Below are 22,849 nucleotides of genomic sequence, written 5' to 3' on the forward strand. Positions count from 1 at the left end.
TGTTAGTGAAATTATATAAATAAATAATTGTATAAATAAATAATTTGGAACTTCTGTGAAATTGTTCATCTTTATGGAGAAAATCTATTATGAAGACTAATGGGATATAGATTAGTGCATTTTGACAAACTTGGTCATCAGATCAGCAATTTCTCGCATCTGTGGATTTTTTGTAAAATTTGACTCAACTTAACAATCTTTTACAGTATTGCATTGACCTAAATTCATTCTTTTGTTTCTTTGGTGAATTGATAACATTTGCAAAATTTCTATAATGAAATAAATTCAAGAAATAGATAATGAAGCAATAATTAATAGAGGATCATGGAGTAGTTAGGGTGGATGACAGATTACCTCACATGTGCCCTCTTCTTTCAACGATTCACATTTTTTGCATATCTTAAATGTAAAACCGTGTTTAATTAGTTTCACATATCCAGCAAGCATAGAAATGTTGAGGTTAAAGAATGGCCTTATGTGGTGTCCAATATATGTTAAATTGCAGTCGTTAACTTTAAGCTGAAGGAATTAGGAATTTTAACTTTCAAATTCCTATGGATCTACAAGGTCTGTGTGGATGGTAGATGGATTGTGATTGTGCCCTTCCATATCATTCAAGGAATGATAGATGCTGCTTAAGGTAGATGATCAGTACCAGGAGTCTTCCACACATTTTATGAAAGCGTAACAAATTTGATAGAAGGGCAATAAAGCGAGTTGCCTTGAAAGATCCTCCCATTAAGTGATCAGTGAATTTATGAGAATTACAATGTGGTGCTGATAATACAGAACCAACATGTGCCCAGGGACTATTATCTAGTCAGAGTTGTGTGTGCCTGTGCATAAATGTGCTAAATATGTAAAAAACTCAGCTCTTTCAAGAGTGCTTCTGGTGCCCTGAGTACTATGACCATGATTTACTCATGCTTGACTGACTTAGGAGCAGTGTTCCCCTTGCATTGTAGTGCCTAGATATCAATTTGATTTTTTTAATGTTAAAGTTGTCCAGTGTGTCTCTTACTCTCTGCTCTACAATCAGCAGTTTGTACAGAAAGTTCTGCCTGAAAATCTGACAGTTATTCATAGGAGCTAAATTCGTAGAATAAACACTATGTAGAAAAGATCATTGTGCTCTCAAGGAACAAGGCTAAAACCAAAACTGTTGTGTAAACGAAGGAAATTCTAACATGAATTGAGTTTTTCTCTTATTTCACATATTTATTTGCTTTTAAATCATTCTCAAGAATAGGAGGTAAAGAAACTTGAACTAGTTCTAGAAAAACAGATGTCCTAAAACCTCAACTGTTCTTCAAAGTCACATTCAATGTGGACTATGGAACTTAATAATAGTTGCTTCTGAAAACAGTGACATAGATCATTCACCCAGTTCTCTTTCAAATATGTTATAATAGTCGAAATTGTAGAATAAGCTGGCCAAGGAGGGATTCAGGAAGAGATTTCTGACTGAACTGGCCTTCTCACCATTACTTTGCAGAAAACCCTGTTGAAGAGTATTGTCTCACCGAACAGAATTCAAAGTTAAACTTGAAGTTCTGTTGTGAACTGACAATTGGCTGAGAGCATATCAAGTACCACTGAAAGACTCTGGTGGTGCAGTGGTTGTGTCCCTAACCCTGGACCAGGAGGCCCAGGTTCAAGTCCCACTTGATCTAGAGTTGTGTAATAACCTTTCTGAACAGCTTGATTAGAAAAGTAGGTGAAGTTTTTAAAAAATCAACTAATTTGGTCATGGGACAACTCTATATTCAAATAGGCTGGGACCAGTTTAGTCTCTCTCTTAAGAATGACAATGTAAAGATACATACCAAGAACATAGAGAATTGAGGCATTGGACACACAATCAAGTACTAGATGGTTAGATAAAATGGAATAAACATCACTTATTTGATCACTGAATCAATTTTCACAGATCTGTCTTTAAATGTTTGTGTTTTTGTAGTGAAGATGATGAAGATTCTCCTGATGTACCTTGGTGTTTAATATTCTATTTAAATTTTCTTTATTAATTTGCCATTGACCCTTTTTGGCAATTGCTGTCAACATGCTTTGAAAACAGGAAAATAGTTTCAAGGTCAGCTTTTAAATTACACATGGAGAATTGAAAACCACTTTGTCTCTACAGAAAGAATATTAATAAAACTTAAAAATCAACAAAAGTAACCTATTTCAAAAAATTCTGCTACACAATCTTTTTCAAGCTTCAAGATGTAGAATATTTTAGAAACTAATTATGAAAACAGATGTTAGGGTCCGTGGGTAAAATAATAAGGGTAAAAGCAATAACCACCCTCCTGGTGGAATGAATTAACAAACAAAGGAGGTCATAAATAATTAGATCTTTATTCCTTTACCACCAATTTTACAAAATGTTTTAATAGGATGGATATAATTACTGAACTCAATGAGAAAAATATCCAAACATAATAGAAACAACAATTATATTTTACAACATTGAGATATGTTACAACTGTCAGTTTCCCCATTCCAATGCTTTAATAAATTCCTCTTCGGTGAAGGAGAGCATTTTAGCAGCTTCCATGTGCATCTAAAAAAAACGAAGGGCAAGTTTGTGAGCTTTCACTACATTTATATATTACCTTACAATCATCGAGTTATTTTAGGTACCAATTAAATAACAATTCCTGGTCGTACAAGTACTGTGAATGATCATTTCACATTTTGTCACCTCCTACCTTTTGCCTTTTAAGGATATCTATTAACTTCATCTGCTTCTTAAAGCCAGTCATGAGCTCAGTTTTCTGCTTTTCTAACTTCTTGTTTTCGGTCTTCAGTTGTTCAATTGTTAGTTTCTCTTGATTAGTTGTGTCCTGGTAAATATAAGACAAATAATCGGCATCTTCATAAAACTATTTGTTTGTATTGCATTGGCTTAATGGTTTGGCCATCTTCTGAAAAAGTTTCCAGTTCAGATAATGAATAGGCATGTGTCTTTAGGCAGTCCCAAAACCTTCAATAGCTGGAGGAAGCCTGACAGCAGATCCAAGACAAAGTCTTTCTTCTGGACACTCAGAATGGATGCTCTGTTTTGATGTCAGACTTTCTTTAAAATATTCTTAATCTGACAAGTAGTCATAGCAGGAAAATCAATGTTTTGGGCAGGAGCCCTTCATTAGGAATGAGGCTGGAAGGCTTAGGGGTGGAGAGATAAATGGGAGAGGGTGGGGCTGGGGAGAAGGGAGCTGGGAGTGCAATAGGTGGATGCTGCCTGATCTGCTGTGCATTTCCAGCACCACTCTAATCTTGACTAATCTCCAGCATCTCCACTCCTCACTTTTGCTAAGAAGTCACAGCAGGTAATCAACACAGACAGATGAGAAGAAGATTAACAATTTGTTAGTGTGAGAGGATATGGGATGAAACTCAGCCAGAGACAAAGAAAGAAAAAAAAATATTACAAGCTGCAATGATTTAAATGTGGTATTTATGGATCTTTTTACTATTATTACCTCCCTTCTAGTTGCTAATTTGAAAAAGCTACCCCACCAACTGGATTTGATTTTCCCCATAGACAAAGATCGAATCCTCACAAATTAGGTGAATAGCACTCAACCGAAACACACAATACACAATTTTGATGGACATATAAGTATAGTTCTCATTTAAGTGGAGTTGGATCCAGTTATGTCCCCTGTAGAAGATGGATGATGCTGAGAAAGTACAATAGGATAAAAGCACAGTCTGAACAGAAGCGCCATGAAGCAGGAGCCCAAAGAGAACAGGTGGGGACCAGGAGCCCACACAGCATAGGAACCTGGACAGAGAAGGAACCCAATGGCCAGGAGCATCCACCGGAGGAGGAGGGACAAACAGAGCATGCCTCTAGCTTCCACTCATTCATTTAATCATGGCAATGGTACCCTGCAGTGCTACTATGCTGCACATATGTTGATCCGGCCTGCCTGCATTGCGGCCTCCCTGGAAGGTCTCTATGCACTCTAGTTTGATCACAGAATTCCCTACAGTGTGGAAACAGGCCATTTGGCCCAAAATATTCATAACTACTTTCCGAAGAGTAACCCACCCAGACTCATTTCCCTATCCTATTACTCTACATTTACCCCTCACTAATGCACCCAACCTATGCATTCCTGAACACTGTGAGCAATTTAGCATAGCCAATTTAGATGAGATTAGATTAGATTACTTACAGTGTGGAAACAGGCCCTTCAGCCCAACAAATCCACACCAAACCGCAGAAGCGCAACCCACCCAGACCCATTCCTCTACATTTACCCCTTCACCTAACTCTATGGGTAATTTAGCATGGCCAATTCACCTAACCAGCACACTTTTGGACTGAGGGAAGAAACCAGAGCACCCAGAGGAAACCCACGCAGACATGGGGAGAATGTGCAAACTCCACACAATCAGTCGCCTGAGGCGGGAATTGAATCCGGGTCTCTGGCGCTGTGAGGCAGCAGTGCTAACCACTGTGCCACCCATTTACCTAACCTGCACATCTTTGGATTATGGGAGGAAACCACAGCACCCGCAGGAAACCCACACAGACACGGGGAGAATGTGTAAACTCTACACAGTCGCCCAAGGGTGGAATTGAACTTGCGTCCCTGGCACTGAGAGGCAGCAGTGCTAACCAGAGCCAGTTTGTGAACTACTTGTTTAGATGGGTTAAGGGAAACTTTAAGTGGAAAGTTTTATAAGTAAGTCCAAAATCCACTTGCTAATGATAAAATGAAATTAGCTGTTGATAGAATCCAAGAACATTTTTAGTAGATCATGGCAAACTTACTGTTTTTCTCCCGGTCTCTAGTATTAGCAATTGCCTACTGTTGATAAAACTATGTTTAGAGTGTATTTCTGTAACTCAGATCCCAAGATTTGAAATGCCAGTAAACTAGGTGATGAGTACCAAATATAACCTTTGTTGCGTCTTACCATTTCAATGTCACTGTAATGGTATGCAAACAGTTTCGACAGCTGCAGAACTCTATACAATTATTACTTTAGGTTTCCAACTGTCAAGCTAAATTTCATGTGAGGTAATAATTTGCCATTAATTTCTTCAAACACCCAAAAGATGAACTTTTATGAATTCATTGAGAGATTTTGTTTTGCCAAAATGACCACAGTTAACTGTAGAAGTTCATAATCAACACAATAATATGTGATGAAGCAGCTCCTTTTTTAACAAGGTTATGTTGTCCTTGGCTTCTTTTTTCCACCGGGAGGTCGTAGAAGACACAGACTCCAAAAAGTCTGGGGTTGAAATGTTTTAGGGCCAATTTGTTTATAACTAAGATACTGCCTCAGGCAGAAGGCATTCAAGTTTTAAAAAAAACACTTGCACAATGAAAAGGGAGTGGCCAGTTCTCTCAGCTCAGCTTTTCTCTGGTTTAGTTGGTTTTTAGCAGTAGTGTGAAAAAAAACCTGCTGGACCCAAAGAAGCAGCTCCAGGTTGGTACTCTCTCTCTTCCTTCTCTCCTGTAAGAACTTGTGTTTGATTTTACCTTTTGTGCCAAGGGGTGTTTATGGGGATTGTTGCAAGTATTGGGAGCAGCATGATTAAGTTGGTATAATCTGTTGAGTTTTCGGATATATTAAGTTATTCAGTATTCTGTTCTCTTTTATTTGTGTTTCATTTGGTAATCTTGTAAATAAATTATGTTTTGTTTAAAACTAAGTGGTTTGACCAGCGACATCTCTCCTGGAGTATCCACTTTACCCTAGCAAAGTTAGGATCCGGGCTACCTTTTCAAAGTGTTCTGAGGTGTCTGACTTGTTCCTTAACAAATATTAATTAATGCCTTGATCCTTGTGTGGACCTGCAGACAAAAAGCTTTGATGGAAATAAATATACAACAATATAGCAATAGCTCCTCAGCTTGCATTGATGTTAAATATAATATCTTTGCCAAAGCATTTGTAATATTACCTTGTTATTCTGCTTCAATTTATTGAGTTCTGTCTTGTATTTTTCAGCCTCTTCTAATGCTCTATTTAGACGAACCTCTGTGGCACTATGGTTTGTAGCAGCTTGCTTCTGGGTTCTTTTCTGGTTGTCCAATTCCTAAGATAACAATTGTGTGGGGAGAAATAATCATTATTCTAAGTAGGATATTTAAATATATGAAAATCCATAATTTGTCTGAGACTCTGAAAATTATACTCGTGCATTAATGTACTCATTTGTATTTGTTCACCAGTACAATTAGGGCTCATTTACCTCAGTGTGCTGAATAAGACTGAATCATTCAATGACTACCTACTTAGCTAGCTAAATTTAATATTTGCAGACCCTGAGGTGCCTTACACCTAATAGTCTTAAAAGACGGAATTGAACCAATACAGACTGGAATAATATATGTATTAATGATGTGATGACCCGAACTGATGTTAACATTGGACAAGTCAGATCCCAAATTGAACTTGGCTTGATAGATCCTAATTTTGTTTTTTTTTTAAACTGATCTTCATGGTTAGTAGTGAACACATTCACAAGACCATAAAATGTAGGAACAGAAATAGGCCATTCAACCCAACTGTGTCTAGTCTGATGTTCGGTTAGATCATGACTGATCTGATAATCCCCAACTCCACTTTACTGCCCTATCAGCATAACCCTCAATTCCCTTTCTGATTAAAAATATGGCTCTCAGCTTTGAATATACTTAACAGCCTCAACAGCCCTCTGCAGTAAAATATGCTCTCAGAGAAGAAATTCCACTACATCTCTGTCCTAACTGGGCGACTCCTTATATTGATATTATGTCTCCTGATCCAAGATCCTGACAATGAGAAACGACCTTTCTGCAGCTACCTTGTCAAGCCCATTCAGAATCTTGCATGTTTCAATCAGGTCTTCTCTCATTCTTCTAAACTCCAATAAGAACAAGCCCAACCCACGTAACCTCTCCTCTAAAGAAAACCCTCGACAGAGGAACTTTTGGCATTCAATTAACCAAATTTCAGATTATCCAAACAAGATCGCAAGGTACCAATGCTTAGCATTTGATTATCCAGCATTCAATTAACCAAACAACATACTTCCCACCCATGTCCTGCGGATAATCGAGGTTCCTCTGTATATGAAGGAGCAACCTGGGTGGACCTTCTCTACAATGCCAACATACTTTTCCTTAGAAAGGGAACCAGTATTGCAGAAGTGGTCTGATTAATGCTTTGCATAGTTTTAGAATGATCTCTCCATTTTTGAAATTCCTTTTGAAATAAAGCCAACAGTCCATTTGCCTCCCTATTACTTGCTGATTATGTTCACAAGCTTTTTGTGATCTTTATGGATGCTAGCACCCCAAAATCCCTCTCCAGTGCAGTCTGCAAAGAATGAAAGGTTTATAAGATAAAAAAACATGAACTTTATTACACTAGATGAAAAGGTTGGAATATTTTCATTACAAACACCAAAAAAAGGATTCAAACACTCACTATTCCCAACAATATCCGTAAAAATTAAATATTGCTCAAGCTGGCATGATGGCTCAGTGGTCAGCACTGTTGCCTCAGAGCCAGGGACCTGGGTTCAATTCCAGCCTCAGGTGACTGTCTGTGTGCAGCTTAAAAGCATAAGACATAGCAGCAGAAATTATACCATTTGGCTGATCACAGATAAGTTTCTCAACCTTTCTCCCTGTAACCTTTGATCCCCTTGACAATCAAGAACCTATGTATCTTTGGCCTAAATGTACTCAATGACCTGATCTCTACAGCCTTCTGTGACAATGAATGCACCACGCACTAGCTGAAGAAGTTTCTCCCCATCTCTGTTCTAAAGGGTGTTCCCTTGGGTCCTAATGAAAACATCTTCCCAACATCAGCTTTGTCCAGGTTGTTCGGTATTCTCTAAGTTTCAATTTGATCCCCCCTCATTCTTCTAAATTCATCAAGTATAGACCCAGAGTCCTCAAGCATTCCTCATATGTTAACCTCTCATTCCTGGGACCATTCTCATGAACCTCCTCTGAACCCACTCCAGGGCCGGTACATCCTTCCATCGATATGGAGCCCAAAACCATGCACAATACTTCAAATGTGGTCTGACCAGAGTCTTAAAAGCCTCAGAAGTACATCCCTGCTTTTATATTCAAGTCCTCTCAAAATAAATGCCATCATTACATTTGCCTTCCTAACTACTCACTCAGGAGAAAGTGAGGACTGCAGATGCTGGAGATCAGAGCTGAAAATGTGTTGCTGGAAAAGCGCAGCAGGTCAGGCAGCATCCAAGGAACAGGAGAATCGACATTTCGGGCATTTCAGATTCCTGAAGAAGGGCGTATGCCCGAAACGTCGATTCTCCTGTTCCTTGGATGCTGCCTGACCTGCTGCGCTTTTCCAGCAACACATTTTCAGCTAACTACTCACTCAACCTGTGAGTTCACCTAAAGAGAGTCCTGGGCTAGAACTCCCAAGTCTCTTTGTAATTCAGACTTCTGAATTTTCTCCCCATTTAGAAAATAGTCCATACCTCTATTCTTCCTACCAAGGTGCATGACCTCACAATTTCACATGCTGTACTCCATCTGCCACTTCTTTGCCCACCCTTCTAACCTGTCCAAATCCTTCTGCAGCCTCCCCACCTCCTCGATGTCCCTCTACCTATCTTTGTATCATCTGCAAACTTAGCTAGAGTACCCTCAATCCCTTCAACCAGATCATTAATGTATAAAATGAGAAGTTGTAATCCCAACACTGACCCTTGCAGAACACTACTAGTTACTAGTAGCCATCCTGAGAAGGACCCTTTTATCCCCACTCTGTTTTCTGTCAATCTTCTATCCATGCTAGTACCTTGCCTCTCACAGCATGGGCCCTTATCTTACTCAGCATCCTCCTGTGCAGCACCTTGTCAAAGGCCTTTTGGAAATCCAAGTAGATAACATCCATTGACTCTCCTTGGTCTAACCTGGTCATTACCTCCTCATGCTGACTTTGTCCTATTTACCATGCACTTTGAAGTATTCAGATATCTCATCCTTCACAATGGACTCCAAAATCTTACCGATAACTGAAGTCAGGCCAATTGACCTGTAATTTCCCATCATTTGCCTTATTCCCTTTTTAAATAGGGTGGGGTTACCCTAGCAATTTTCAAGTCCTTTAGGACCTCTGACTCCAGTGATTTCTGGAAGATGACCACCAATGCCTCCACTATCTTTTTAGCCATTTACTTCAGAACTCTGAGATATAGTCCATCAGGTCCAGGTGATTTATCTACCTTCAGGCCATTCAGTTTTTCTAGCACCTTCTCCTTGGTGATGCCACCATACTCACCTCTGTGCCCCGACTCTCTTGAATTTTTGGGATGTTGCTCACTATGAAGTCTTTCACTAATAAGACTGACAAGAAGTACTTGTTCAGTTCTTCCACCATTTCTTTGTTTCCCATCACTACTTTTCCAGTGTCATTTTCCAGCGACCCAATGTCCATTTTTGCCCTTTAAATATCTAAAGAAACTCTTTCAATCTTCTTTCATATGACTGGCAGGCTTACCCTCATATTTAATCTTTTCCCTCCTTATCTCTTTGTTTGTGGTCCTCTGTTATTCTTTGTAGACTTCCGAATACTCTGGCTTCCCATTGCCATTCACTGCATTACGTTTTTTTTGCTTTTATGCTGTCCCTGACTTCCTTAGTCAGCCATGGTTCTCTCATCCTTCCTTTAGTATGCTTCTTTTTCTAGGGATGATTTTTTTGCTGTGTTTCCCACATTATTCCCAGAATAGGGTGGCACAGTGACACAGTGGTTAGCACTGCTGCCTCACAGCGCTGGGTTCAATTCCCGCCTCAGGCAACTATCTGTGTGGAGTTTGCACATTCTCCCCATATCTACATCTGTTTCCTCCGGGTGCTTTGGTTTCCTCCCACAGTCCAAAAATGTGCAGGTTAGGTGAATTGGCCATACTAAATTGCCCATAGTGTTGGATGTAGGGAAATGGGTCTGGGTGGGTTGCTCTTCAGAGGGTCGGTGTGGACTTGTTGGGCTGAAGGGCCTGTTTCCACAATATAAGTAATCTGATCTAAACTCCTGCCCATTACTGTCCAACTCCTGTCTTTCCTGCCCAGCTTCTCTCCCAGTCAATTCTGATCAGCTCCTCCTTCATACCTCTGTAGTTGCCTTTATTCAACTGTAATACTGTTACATCCAATTTCAACTCCTCCCTCTCAAATTGCAGAGTAAATTCTATCATATTATAGACAATGCCTCTTTAGCATTCCTTCACCTTAAACTCCCCTATCAAGTCTGCCTCATTGCACAACACTAAATCGAGAACTGCCTGTTCCCCGGGGTACCTCCATGAGATGCTTCAAAAAGCCATCTTGTAGACATTTTACAAATTCCCTTTCTTGCGATCCACTAACAACCTGATTTTCTCAGTCCCATATTGAAATCCCATGATCAGTCTAATCTTGCCTTTCTTACAGGCCTTTTCTGTTTCCTGGTGTATCTTATGCCTCACATCCTGATTACTATTTACACATTCTCTCCATGTCTACATCAGTTTCCTCCGGGTGCTCCGGTTTCCTTCCACAGTCCAAATGTGTGCAGGTTAGGTGAATCTGCTGTGTTAAATTGCCTGTAGTGTCCAGGAATTAGCAGTCTAGGTGGATTAGCTGTGGGAAAGTCAGGGTTACAGGAAAAGGGTAGGGGTGGGAGGTCTTTGGAGGGGTGATGTGGACTCAATGGCCGAATGGCCTGCTTCCACACTGTAGGGATTCTATGAAAAAGGATACCGGCACATTCAGCAGATGCTTTTTTTTGCCAATAGTTAGGCAAGTTCATGAGTTGTCTAAACTCAATCTCAATGAAGTTGAGGTGTCAGTGGACAAGCATTTTGTAAATAGTGACCATAACTGTAAGTTTCAAAGGAATTAAGGAAAGAGATAAGGATAGTGCAGAAGTTAAGTGTCTAAGTTGGGGGAAGATCAATTTCAATATCATTAGAGAGAATTAGACAAACTAGACTAGGAGAACGTATTTGCAGGCAAGTCTACAAGTGGGAGTCTTTTAAGTGATATAGTGAGAGTTCAGGGCCAGCATATTCCCATAAGGGCAACAGCAGCAAGTGCAAGGACCCCTGGATATCAAGGATATCAAAACTTTGATTTAAAAAAAGGGAAACATACATTATGTACAGAGAAGTAAAAACAAGGGAGACCCGTCAGGTTTATCAACAGTGTAGAGAGGTGTTTAAAAAGGAAATTAGGAGGGCAAAGAGAGGCCACAAAATATCTTTGGTATACAGGATTAAGAAAAACCACAAAGTATTTTAAAAGGATATTAAGAGCAAGAGGAAAAAATATTTTACTCAGAGGGCAGTACAACTATGGAACTTGCTATCTGAAAAGGTGCCGGAGGCAGGTACTCTCTCTACATTTAAGAAGCATTGAGATAATCTTTTAAAATGGCACGGTATAGTAGGCTATGGACCAAATGCACGTAAATGGGATTAATATAGTTTTGTGTTTGTTGGTCAGAGTAAACACAGGGGGCTGAGGGAGCGGTTTCTATGCTGTATAATTCTATGACTAGCAGATTTAACAGATTTCTTACCATAGATTCCAACATTTCTACTTTCACTTTCTTGAATATATACACTCATCCACTCCCATTTAGATTCTTCTCATTCTCTGAGAGACCATTGAACCCTTGTTACTAAGCACAGTGGTTTTCTTTCTGGGTTTTTTTTGCTTTAAACTACTAACCCTAATCTCTTCATCTCAAGGGTGGTAAAAACCTCATTAAAATGCATGTAAGGAATCTGTCTCCAGGCTTTTTTGCATAAAGCCCACAAGAACAAATTTAAAATGAAACTCCCCTCCCGAGCCAAACACATAAAATATAAATTAAACAAAGTTACCTTGTTCGGAACCATGTGTAACAAGACAATTTAGAAATCATAACTGCACTTTTTGAATTAATTTTTTTCATTTTGCTGATTAAGCTGTTCATTACAGACTTCTAACTAATACAAATATTGTTGCAAATTTAATAGAGCCTCTCTTCTTGAGCATTAGTTTGTCATCTTCATTTAAAAGTTTATGACTCATCTCCTAATCTCTTCAGTAAAGTAATACATTGTGCTCTAAATTAAGAATTCTTGCATTTCAACTGTTAATACTTATCCACAAATAATGCACAAATGTAAATTTACATGTTCAGGTACAGGGCTTATATTAAAGGATTATTAATCCAAGAAATCTCAGATCATATCCAAGCACAGATTGTTGGGTGGCACGGTGGTTAGCACTACTGCCTCACAGCACCAAGGTCCCAGGTTCAATTCTAGCCTCAGGTGACTGTATGGAGTTTGCACATTCTCCCCATGTCTGCGTGGGTTTCCTCGGGTGCTCTGGTTTCCTCCCACAATCCAAGGATGTGCAGGGCAAGTGAATTGGCCATGCTAATTGTCCATAGTCTTAGGTGCGTTAGTCAGAGGGTAATGGGTCTGGGTGGGTTACTCTTTGGGTGGTCAGTGTGGAAATGTTGGGCCGAAGGGCCTGTTTTGACACTGTAGGGAATCTAATCTTATTAGTGACCATTAAGATTTTGTATTTCAATTTTAAAAAAAGAATTGGTATGCTCCTTACATGGTTCAGCCTAATATTTAAACATTAATCCCACACGGACATGCATAAATCTAAAATGCCCTTAAGTAGCAAATCTGCTATTGAAGAAACCAGCCCATCATCAACCATTCAGGCAGTTAGGGAGAGGCAATAATGGCAGCCTTGCCAGTGACATCGACTTGCCAAGAATATATTTTCATAATTTAATACATGTGTGATTAGTGTTTCAAATTAGAAATGAATAAAGTAGTTCAAATTATTAGAGGTATGATCTCCAGTACTAACTACTGAAATCAGGTTTAAAATCACAGAAAAATATAAATAGATAGTGAACAATTACCTTACTAGCCATTAGATGGCAGCAAAAGCTAATCCCTGATTTGACGACTTTTACACATGTCTGTTGAAATGTCATTTAGTAATTTCGTATTCCATGATTTGTCATTAATTTATTTTTAAGGTTTGGGGCATTTATTTTACTAGATTAAAAAAAGGCTCTAAAATATTTGAATCCCAATGGTTTTGTAAATAAGAGAACCATTGGTGCAGCACTCATAAATCTTGAGCAACTGATAATCTCAGTTTTGATTTGTGGTTCACACTTTATTAACTGCCTCTGCTGAGCAACAGATGAAGAGCCATTGTTGCCCCAATGCACCTGGACGAGAAATATGTTGGAATTTCTGTTCTGAATGCTAATGAGTGGACCAAGTGCATGTAAATGTGATAGTGGTGTTTGATGGGCTGAAGGGCTTGTTTCTATGATGTATGACTATGAGAATTCAAATGTTCACATTGGCTAAGAGCAGGATCAGGGTCACCTGTGATGCCCTCCATGGTCAAACAACGTGGGTTTATAAATGAAGAACTGGGCTTCATTCACCTGCTTACACATATGCTTCTAAAGATTTTAACCCAGCTGTGATAGTCTCCTTCAAGGCAGAAGGGAGGAAAAGGTGATCCTTTTATCATATATGCACATACCACATGTAAAGATAACATTAAACCTGGAATATGTTTACTTCCAACTTGAAACAATAATAACAGATAATTTATTTCTCTCCTCCTTGAAAACATTCAATATTTGTGGCCTCGACTGCTCTCTGTGGCAGGTTGGAATGAGAATGACAGCTAAGTGTAATTGTGAGGCTCACACTGATGCTGAGTAGTGACACAATAACTGTAGGTTAGGTGGGCTTGGATCGGCGCAACATCGAGGGCCGAAGGGCCTGTACTGCGCTGTATTTTTCTATGTTCTATGTTCTATGTTCTATGAAGCTTATAGTGAATATAAACATTTGATTAAACAAAGTAGTTAATGACCTACCTGGGTCCATACCTTGAAACCATTCCCACAGAAAACTGTTCTCCAATGACATAAACTTGAATACACTTTTCAAACTTTAAATTTAATGTACAATTCTACTTTAATGAAACCTATCCAGGCTCCAAAGTCCAAATTTAAAATACTTGGTCTCTCCAGGTTCATACATTAGGGAGTATAGAAATCCACAATCGAGTCATCATATTTTGCATAACCATTTTATCTTCACACATCAGAAATATCAGTACATAAATACCAAACTATATTGAAAGTATTAATTTAATATTTAACATAAATGTGACTATACTTATGAAGGACATCTTATGGGAGTAACAAACAGCATCCAATTTTTTAATCAAATACCTTATTTACAAAAAGTACTATTTTTTTCAATACGTTAGTAGGGGTTTTGTTTATTGTGAGTTGGAGATGGAATTTAGATTTACTGTTGAAAGGATTTTGGAAAGTGTGTTCAGGGATGATTGATCAAGTAATTTTTGACTGAATCCTAGAAAATAAAACTCGACCTGTCCTAGTTGTATCCAGAAAGACTACTTCTGTGTAAGTAATGGTACAATTCAGAAGCTACATTCTTAAAGAAAAAAACAGCAGTTTCACTACAGATTTAGAAGGATTTATTAACAAGATCTTTTGATTGTAGTAATCCATTAACAGGTTTGTCTTTAAATATTTTTCAAATCTGGAAGACCTAATGATGATAATGTACTGAACACGTTTGTACGTTTTAATTTGAGTAAAATGAATGTAACAGAGTATTAAAATATTTAGTATTTATAATCTGAGAGTCTTCTTCAAAGAAGTGACAAATGAGCTATTCTACGCATTAAAGTAGAATTGTACATTTAGTTTAAAGTTTGAAAAATGTATTCAAGTTTATGTCATTGGAGAACAGTTTTCTGTGGGAATGGTTTCAAGGTATGGACCCAGGTAGGTCATTAACTACTTTGTTTAATCAAATGTTTGTATTCACTATAAGCTTCAATTATATGTTATTATTGTTTCAAGTTGGAAGTAAAAATATTCCAGGTTTAATGTTATCTTTACATGTGGTATGTGCATATATGATAAAAGGATCACCTTTTCCTCCCTTCTGCCTTGAAGGAGACTATCACAGCTGGGTTAAAATCTTTAGAAGCATATGTGTAAGCAGGTGAATGAAGCCCAGTTCTTCATTTATAAACCCACGTTGTTTGACCATGGAGGGCATCACAGGTGACCCTGATCCTGCTCTTAGCCAATGTGAACATTTGAACTCTCATAGTCATACATCATAGAAACAAGCCCTTCAGCCCATCAAACACCACTATCACATTTACATGCACTTGGTCCACTCATTAGCATTCAGGAACAGAAATTCCAACATATTTCTCAATTTCTTCAAACATGTTCTCAAGTTACATTTTTCAATTTGAAAGGCTAAGCTATACATCAGCTATGATATTTACAGATCAATTATCAGGCCACGCGCAACATATTTATGAATGTTTGACGAGTTTAGTTGAAGAGCAGGGCATTTTACAGTAGAACTTTGTGTTTCTTAAAAATTATTTCACACATGGAACATTTATTTCCATGGCATTTTGTTCTCATTAAATGTCAATGTAATGGAATCTATTTATCATTGCTTCAACTGTGATTTTGCGACTCTTCAGAATTTATTTCTTATATTTGCATTGCTTAACAGCTGAAGCAGAACCTTTATAGCAGATATTTTCACAATACTTTGTTGTGAAGCTTACAACTGTAACCATAGATTTCTGCCATTAACTGCACAGCTGAGGAATTCTTCCCATTTAGTTTAATGATGGAAAGTCATGGGGTAGGAAGTACTGAAATGGAAAACTATTGCAATCATGGTCCTGGTAACATAATTTTCAAAACCACAGATTTTATGCTTGGTTCAGTATATATTTGACTGACAACTCCTTTCTGAAGACTAATTATCCAAATATCCAAAAGCCTGAAAAATTTTGGTAACTTTTTACTGTAGTATAAAAAGGAGCAAATCTTTTCAAGTAAGTGACTGGCAGTTGGAAAATCCTACAAGAGACAGACTAAGAATCTCAGAAAAACAACCTGGAAACTGTTCCGGAAATAAACAATTGGAAGACTGGAAAAACACTACAAATATAGTTAGTAAATCATTTTAATTTTTGTGTATCACCTAAAACCACTTTAAAACAAGAAATCTAGGCTTTTGATGACATTGTTGTGCACCTGGAACTGGAAGTTGGCATCAACTCTGCAAAGGCACATTTGCAATGTCACTGATGGTCATCTGCTCAAGAAATGCTCACACTATTCTTGCATTTGGCATTCCACTTGTTGCCATACTTGAGCTTCAGTTCTGTTCAACAATCTATTGCCACTCTGCTAAATGTCTAGTCAGTGCTCCAATCCTCATTCTAGTTTCCCTCTTACACAGAGAACAGTGAAGAGCAATGAAACAGGGCAGCGAGGGGTCAAAAATAGAGCTAACAAATATTCAAAGTGCGGCATTGTGAATACCATGATTCCACAATTTTAGTAGAACTGATTTTAAAAATTTGAAAATAAATCCTTTAAATTGCGATTTTAATTCTATTCTTTGATACAAGCAGTAACCTTCAGCACTACTAGGAGTAATATCACAGCACTGTGAATGCATGAGTGCTGAGTACAGCCCTGCAGTTATGCTTGCAACAAATGTAGCTGCTGTATAAAGCAAGTGTGACCAGCAGCACCGCCCTCCTAACCTGCAATCTTCTTCCTGACCTCTCCGCCCTCACTCCACTCCGGCCTACCACCCTCACCTTGACCTCCTTCCACCTATCACATCTCCATCGCCCCTCCCCCAAGTCCCTCCTCCCTACCTTTTATTTTAGCCTGCTGGACACACTTTCCTCATTCCTGATGAAGGGCTTATGCCCAAAACGTCGAATTTCCTGTTCCTTGGATGCTGCCTGACCTGCTGCGCTTTTCCAGCAACACATTTTCAGCTCTGATCTCCAGCATCTGCAGTCCTCACTTTTTACTTGAAGCACTTGTACACAACCTTGTAGACAGATGGTTACCAGTTTTGAGAAATTTGATAGAGGCCTGAAAGCAGGTCACCCTGCCTGTAATTTTCAGTTATAGTTGGCAGTGATCAAGTGATATTCATGAGTGGTGGTTAATTATGAATTATATAGATCATTATAATATAAAATATACCTTTTGCAAAGATGTCACTTGTTGTTGCAATCCATCGCTTTTCCTGTGTGCCTCATCTGCCAGGCTCTTATATTTATCAATTTGTGTCTGTTGGATGCTGGTTGTTTTCTGTAACTTGTTACGTTCCTCCTCTATCTCTTTTAATTGATTCCTCAAAGCATTATTTTCATCATCCTTTTATTTAATGAACAATGAAAAGTTGTGTAAAATTTTCTTGCAAATAAGTTTTTATTGAAATTAAAATCTTTCAATTGAAATGATTGCTCAATTTCAGACAGCCAATATTAAGATTAATAATATATAAATGAACAGAAAATTGTCAACAATTAAGCTCATCAAATTAAGAGAAGTTAAAGATAATGCAGTAGAATTTCAAAAGATGTGTAACGTTTGTGGCTCAGCGGTTAGCACTGATGCCACACAGCGCCAGGAACCTAGGTTTGATTCCATCCTCAGGTGACTATCTGTGTGGAGTGAGCACATTCTCGTCGTGTCTACATGGGTTTCCTCCAGGTGATCCACTTTCTTCTCACAGTCCAAAAATATGCAGACTAGGTGGATTGGCCATTCTAAATTGCCCACAGTGCCCAGGGAAGTGGTAGTTAGGAGATCAGTTATGGGAAATGGAGGATTACAGGCACTTAGATTGGGGGGGACTGGGTCCGGGTGTGATGCTCTTTGGAGGGTCAGTGCAGATTTAATGGGCCAAATGGCCTGTTTCTGCACCGATGGATTCTATATGTACCATACTAAAAATCTGTAAAAGCAATTAAGGCATGAAATTAAACTAAACCTAGTTACATGGGCAAAAAATGGCTAAGGAATAGAAAGCAAAGAGCAGGATAAATGAATTTATAACATCTGATAAATGACCAGTCATTTTCCATTTATAAAAGATGATTTGGCATACATGCAAGAGGAAAGAGGTTGAAGTTTGCTACCAGTATCAAATCAAGCTACAGCGAACAGCAAAAAAGAATGTGGGATGTTACAACAAAACATGGAGGGTTTTAAAGGTCATCAGATAGCTCAGGTGCAGTTTAATGCAGAAAAACAATATGTGGTAACTTGAGAAAAACAGAGAAGGAGGATTTGTGAAATGTTACAATTATTACAATACAAAAGCAAATCTGATATTGCAGGTGCAATGGTAAAAGTAGTTCAGGTAGAATAGACCACTACAAAAAGTACTGGGACAAAAACAAGGAACAGATGTTCAATTTATCCAACATATTTGAAAGACTGGAGAAATACTGCAACTTGCATTATTACATATAGTTCTCAGCGCCTTCCAAAAGATAAACATTAAAGCAGTGGAAAGCAACTAGAGAAGGTTCATTTAATTATATAAGGAAAGATTATATTTATGAAGGGAAAGCTGAAAAAAATCAGGTTAGTGGGACCTTCATTTTAATTTTGACTAATGAAAATTTTTGAGAACAAAAATAAACACAATAAAATTGGTGAACAGTGAACTTCAACTAAGGAATATCACTGGAAGAACATTGAAAATAATTTCACAGCCATTAGGACATGGATGTTAAACAATAAGTTTAACATAAGTTGAGGCCAACATTTAGCATTGAATAAATAGCTGATAATAACCAAGTTCTACAAATTTAAAAAATTTATAAGTATTTCAAAAATAAAATTATAAAAGGTTTTATAAATAGGGCAAAGAAATAGCATTATTTGTTGCAAGTTTCAACGCTACACAAGTATATCAATGAAAGATTTCCTTCTATGTTGCACTCGCACCTTGATGTTGTAGCATGATAGAAATAATCTATGATAATGGATCATGAAGGAGTTGCACCATTGGTCTCAGTGGTGTAATGAAAATTCATGAGACAAAGGTTCTTTGACGCAAGTTGCACATGTTGATGAAATAATTGGAAGGGCTTCAGGTATGAGAGGGGATAGGTTAGAGACAAACAAATGAATAATTTAGGCATGACCAATCTAACGAAAGAGAGATAGGCATGAAATAAATGAACAAGTAAAATCAACAAAGCCAGATTATAAGTTAGTGTAAAAGGCCTTCTGGTGCCCTTCTGCAGATAGTGAGGTTAAGCTGCTGTTGAAATAGCAGTGATATTATTGGAGAAAGTAGGAAAACATTGAATACTTTCCATTGAACCTTACCAGAAATTGGCTGTGTTAATTTGGTGAGTTTCTCTCTGCAAGACCTAGTGGGTTTTCTCATGCTATCCTGCCAAACTCACCTCACTACCTATATACCAGGCCCAATGGCAACCTGCTCATCACATTATTCCATTTGCCATAGGTGGAATTACTGGCCACTGCCAAGATCTTCCAGGAGTCTTAGCAAAGGCTCTACCCTTAAAGCCCAGCTGTACACTCAGTCAACTGCTAGCAATCCACAGCAATCCTGTACAGTTCCTGCGAATTGCTCCAAACATGCTGGATAGAGGGAAATTGGCACCTGCAATACCATGATTCACACAGCTTTCTCACCAATGCCCACGTTGTTCAGTGGCTGGGAAGATTCTGTCTTTTGTGTCTTAGCATAGCTATAGCATAGCCCTAATTCCAACCATTGATACTGCCTGAATGTAGCTTTACTAACTTGTTTTATTATACTTCCCAAATGTGTTTACATGCTTCTAGGCACATTGTATTCATACCTCAGGAATATTTGTAGTCAGCATTTAGTTGCTGAGACCAAATATCATTTAAAAAGTATAAACATAGACTATAATACCTTTGTCTAAAGGTTTAACGCTAATGCATCTTCTGGTGATAGAATGTTTACATACTGTTTTTACTCATCATGGTACAAACTCTCACAGTCCACAGTACATCTTATTTCTTCCTTCCTGTACCATCAACTCAAAGTTGCTTCTGAGTATCTCTGTTGAATTCCTGAACTGACGACAGAATCCATTTTGCATAACTTTTCTCAAGTCCAGTAAATGGCCAAAGTAAAATTGTTGGACACAAAAATGACTGGAGAAATATTGTTAAGTATGCAATATAAGTTGGGTGTACCTATCTCTTACATGAATCAGAAAACAGATCTTACGTTGTACAATTTTCTTTAAAAATGCATGAATGATACAACTAGGTCCAACTGAGAATGTTGACTTCACTATGATAAGTAATGTGGGCCAGTCATGACAGATGCAGGTAATGAAACAGAGAAATAGGATGTTCAGTTCCTTCCTAATTTACTCGTGTAAAAGTCAGATATTTTAGACTATTTTTAAAGCTTTGTGGGGTTAAAATTCATGCTGCAGTTCGAAATACCATATTATTAGCAGAAGTCGATTTGATCACACAACTAATCCCAGATAAAGAAGAAAAACACAATGAATTACAGTAAAGGTAATTATTGGATAAAAGCAAGAGAAACAAGAATGAATTACTGGTAGGAAGTTTTATTTATACATACTGGTACGAAAATTTAACATGTCAAAGATTAATTGAAATCCTGAAAAATCACACTGCTCAGTATCATCGTGGCCTGGTGTGATGCCACACTTAAAATGAAACATTTATTAAATTCTGAATGTGTAAGCGTCTTGAACCCTCCCGCCAGATTCTTCCATTTCCTTCTCATTCACTCTCGTATGTTTTGACCTCAGCAACACTAACAAATTTGTCAAAGTATTAAAGATATATGTAGCTAATATATTCAGATATAATGGCACAATTAAAATGATTAACTTTTTAATGATATTAACTTTTGAATGGATAGTCAACAAAATGCTATAAGAACCGATAGACTTTGTCCCGGTCTGAATGAATGAATGAATGAAACAAAACATGCTATAGTAAACCAAGCGGACTCAGAAGAGTTATGAATGAATGAGTGGATGGAGACGCAATATAGTAAACAAAGAGCGATGAATAGAGTTACCAGTGTGAATGAATGAATGAATGAACGTGCTTTTGTTCAATTGGTTTAATGGGAGCTTGCAGTTTTCTTTGTAAGTGGTTTATAACGCAATACAGTAGGGTGAACCTTTACACAAGATATATGAAAAATACGAGATTTTTTGGCCAAAAATAAGGGGTCGACTTTTACAAGAGATCGACTTTTACACGTGTATATACGGTATATCTTTGACTCAAGTTTTCAGTTTTCTGAGGTGGCTCTAAGAAAGAGCATTAAGTATTATGTGAGGTCAGGGACAAGGAGGGAAAGGCATTTTGGGCAAGAGAAACTCGCCAACGAACCAAACATTAACTCCGTTAAAAATAAAGTCAGTTCAGGCAAATGTGTAAAGAACCAGATAATATCTACCATAAGTGAAATATTTTCCATACTCACAGATGTTTTACAATGACTGGTGCTTCTGAGATCAAATGGCTCTCTCAATTAGACACTAATTTCAGAATTCATTTAAAGGCAATTTTTAAAAGATACTTGTCAAAACTATTCATAGGTTCATGGAACATTATAAAACAGTTACAATCAACAACTTTCTTTCACATAAATCTTATTCTGGCATTTACCCAAGACAATGCATTTGAATTGTACATTCAAAGATAACAAATGTTTCTATTTATTAACCAGTACCAGCACTTTAAACAACATGAGCTTATATCTGATGAGGACAGATATTGTGCAAAGAGAATTTCAAAATAAATATATATCAGATACATTCTGTCACAGGTGCTTTCACAAACTGAAAAGTTATACTTCATAGTTTTAACCCTAAGTCCCATGAAAACATGGGGAATAATAAAGCTGATCACACATGCGTGTAAACAATGTTTTCAGTACTGTTGATAATGAAATGTTTATTTCCTAATGAATGCAAAGTAATTTAGTCATCAAGAGGCTGAGGATAAGAATTCCACAGGTTCAGCAATCACTGGTCACAATTGTGTCTAAGTATTGAAATAACTCAGAGAAAATAACCTACATATATTTATAAATGAAATTAAAATGTACAGTTTTAAATAACAAATGTGCCAAGTCAGTGACAAATGTCCCTTGAGGCTCTCTACATTAGATTTCTCACTGAGGTAATCTTACTAGAATTGTGTATGGCACCTGATTTCCAATCACTTAAGTGTGGATCAGAATTTCATCTCCTTCTGCCCTGAGAACTCCAACCCAAATAAAAAAACTCACAACCATCAATTGGAATTAATTTATGGAACCATCTGTGAGTGAATTATCAACACTGACAAGCGTTTACACTTGAACAGAATGTTCAGAAAACTCAATGTCACGAAAGATATTGTATAAATGCAGCATTTGCATAGGTTTATTTTATTCTTTCACAGGAGGGAATGTCGCTGGCTACACCAGCATGTATTGCCCAACTCTAGCTGTTCTTGAAAATGTGTTGGTGAGGTACCTTCTTGAACCAATGCAGTCGTAGAACATAGAAAAACAGACCCTTCAGTCCAAGCAGTCCATGCCAAACATAATTCCAAACTAAACTAGTCCCACCTGCCTGCTCCTGGCCCATGTCCCTCCAAACCTTTCCTATTCACGTATTTATCTAAATGCATTTTAAACTTTGTGATTGTACCAGCATCCACCACTTTCTCAGTACGTTCATTCCACACACAAACTGCCCTCTGTAAAAAGTTTGCCTCTTATGTCTTTTTAAAATCTCTCTCCTCTCAACTTAAAAATGTGCCCCCCAGTCTTAAAATCCACCATTCTAGGGAAATGACAACTATCATTAACTCTATTTATACCCCTCATTATTTTATAAACTTTTTATCAGATCACCTCTAAACC

The 22,849-nt window shown here is 37.8% G+C and overlaps 1 protein-coding gene across 2 annotated transcripts in view; it reads right to left on the bottom strand.

Moving 5' to 3' along the window:
- Positions 1-2,342: 2,342 nt before the first annotated feature.
- Positions 2,343-22,849, bottom strand: part of tex9 (testis expressed 9) — a 68,653-nt gene continuing 48,146 nt past the window's right edge. For both annotated transcript variants that reach the window (XM_060852906.1, XM_060852905.1), the window contains exons 9-12: positions 17,122-17,295; positions 5,936-6,070; positions 2,715-2,849; positions 2,343-2,566 (exon numbers count right to left, since the gene is read on the bottom strand). In XM_060852906.1, the coding sequence (XP_060708889.1) occupies positions 2,492-2,566; positions 2,715-2,849; positions 5,936-6,070; positions 17,122-17,295 (519 nt within the window). In that variant the 3' untranslated portion in view covers positions 2,343-2,491. The remainder of the gene's footprint in view (positions 2,567-2,714; positions 2,850-5,935; positions 6,071-17,121; positions 17,296-22,849) is intronic.

Source organism: Hemiscyllium ocellatum, chromosome 39 (genome assembly GCF_020745735.1).
Source record: "Hemiscyllium ocellatum isolate sHemOce1 chromosome 39, sHemOce1.pat.X.cur, whole genome shotgun sequence".
NCBI lineage: Eukaryota > Metazoa > Chordata > Chondrichthyes > Orectolobiformes > Hemiscylliidae > Hemiscyllium > Hemiscyllium ocellatum.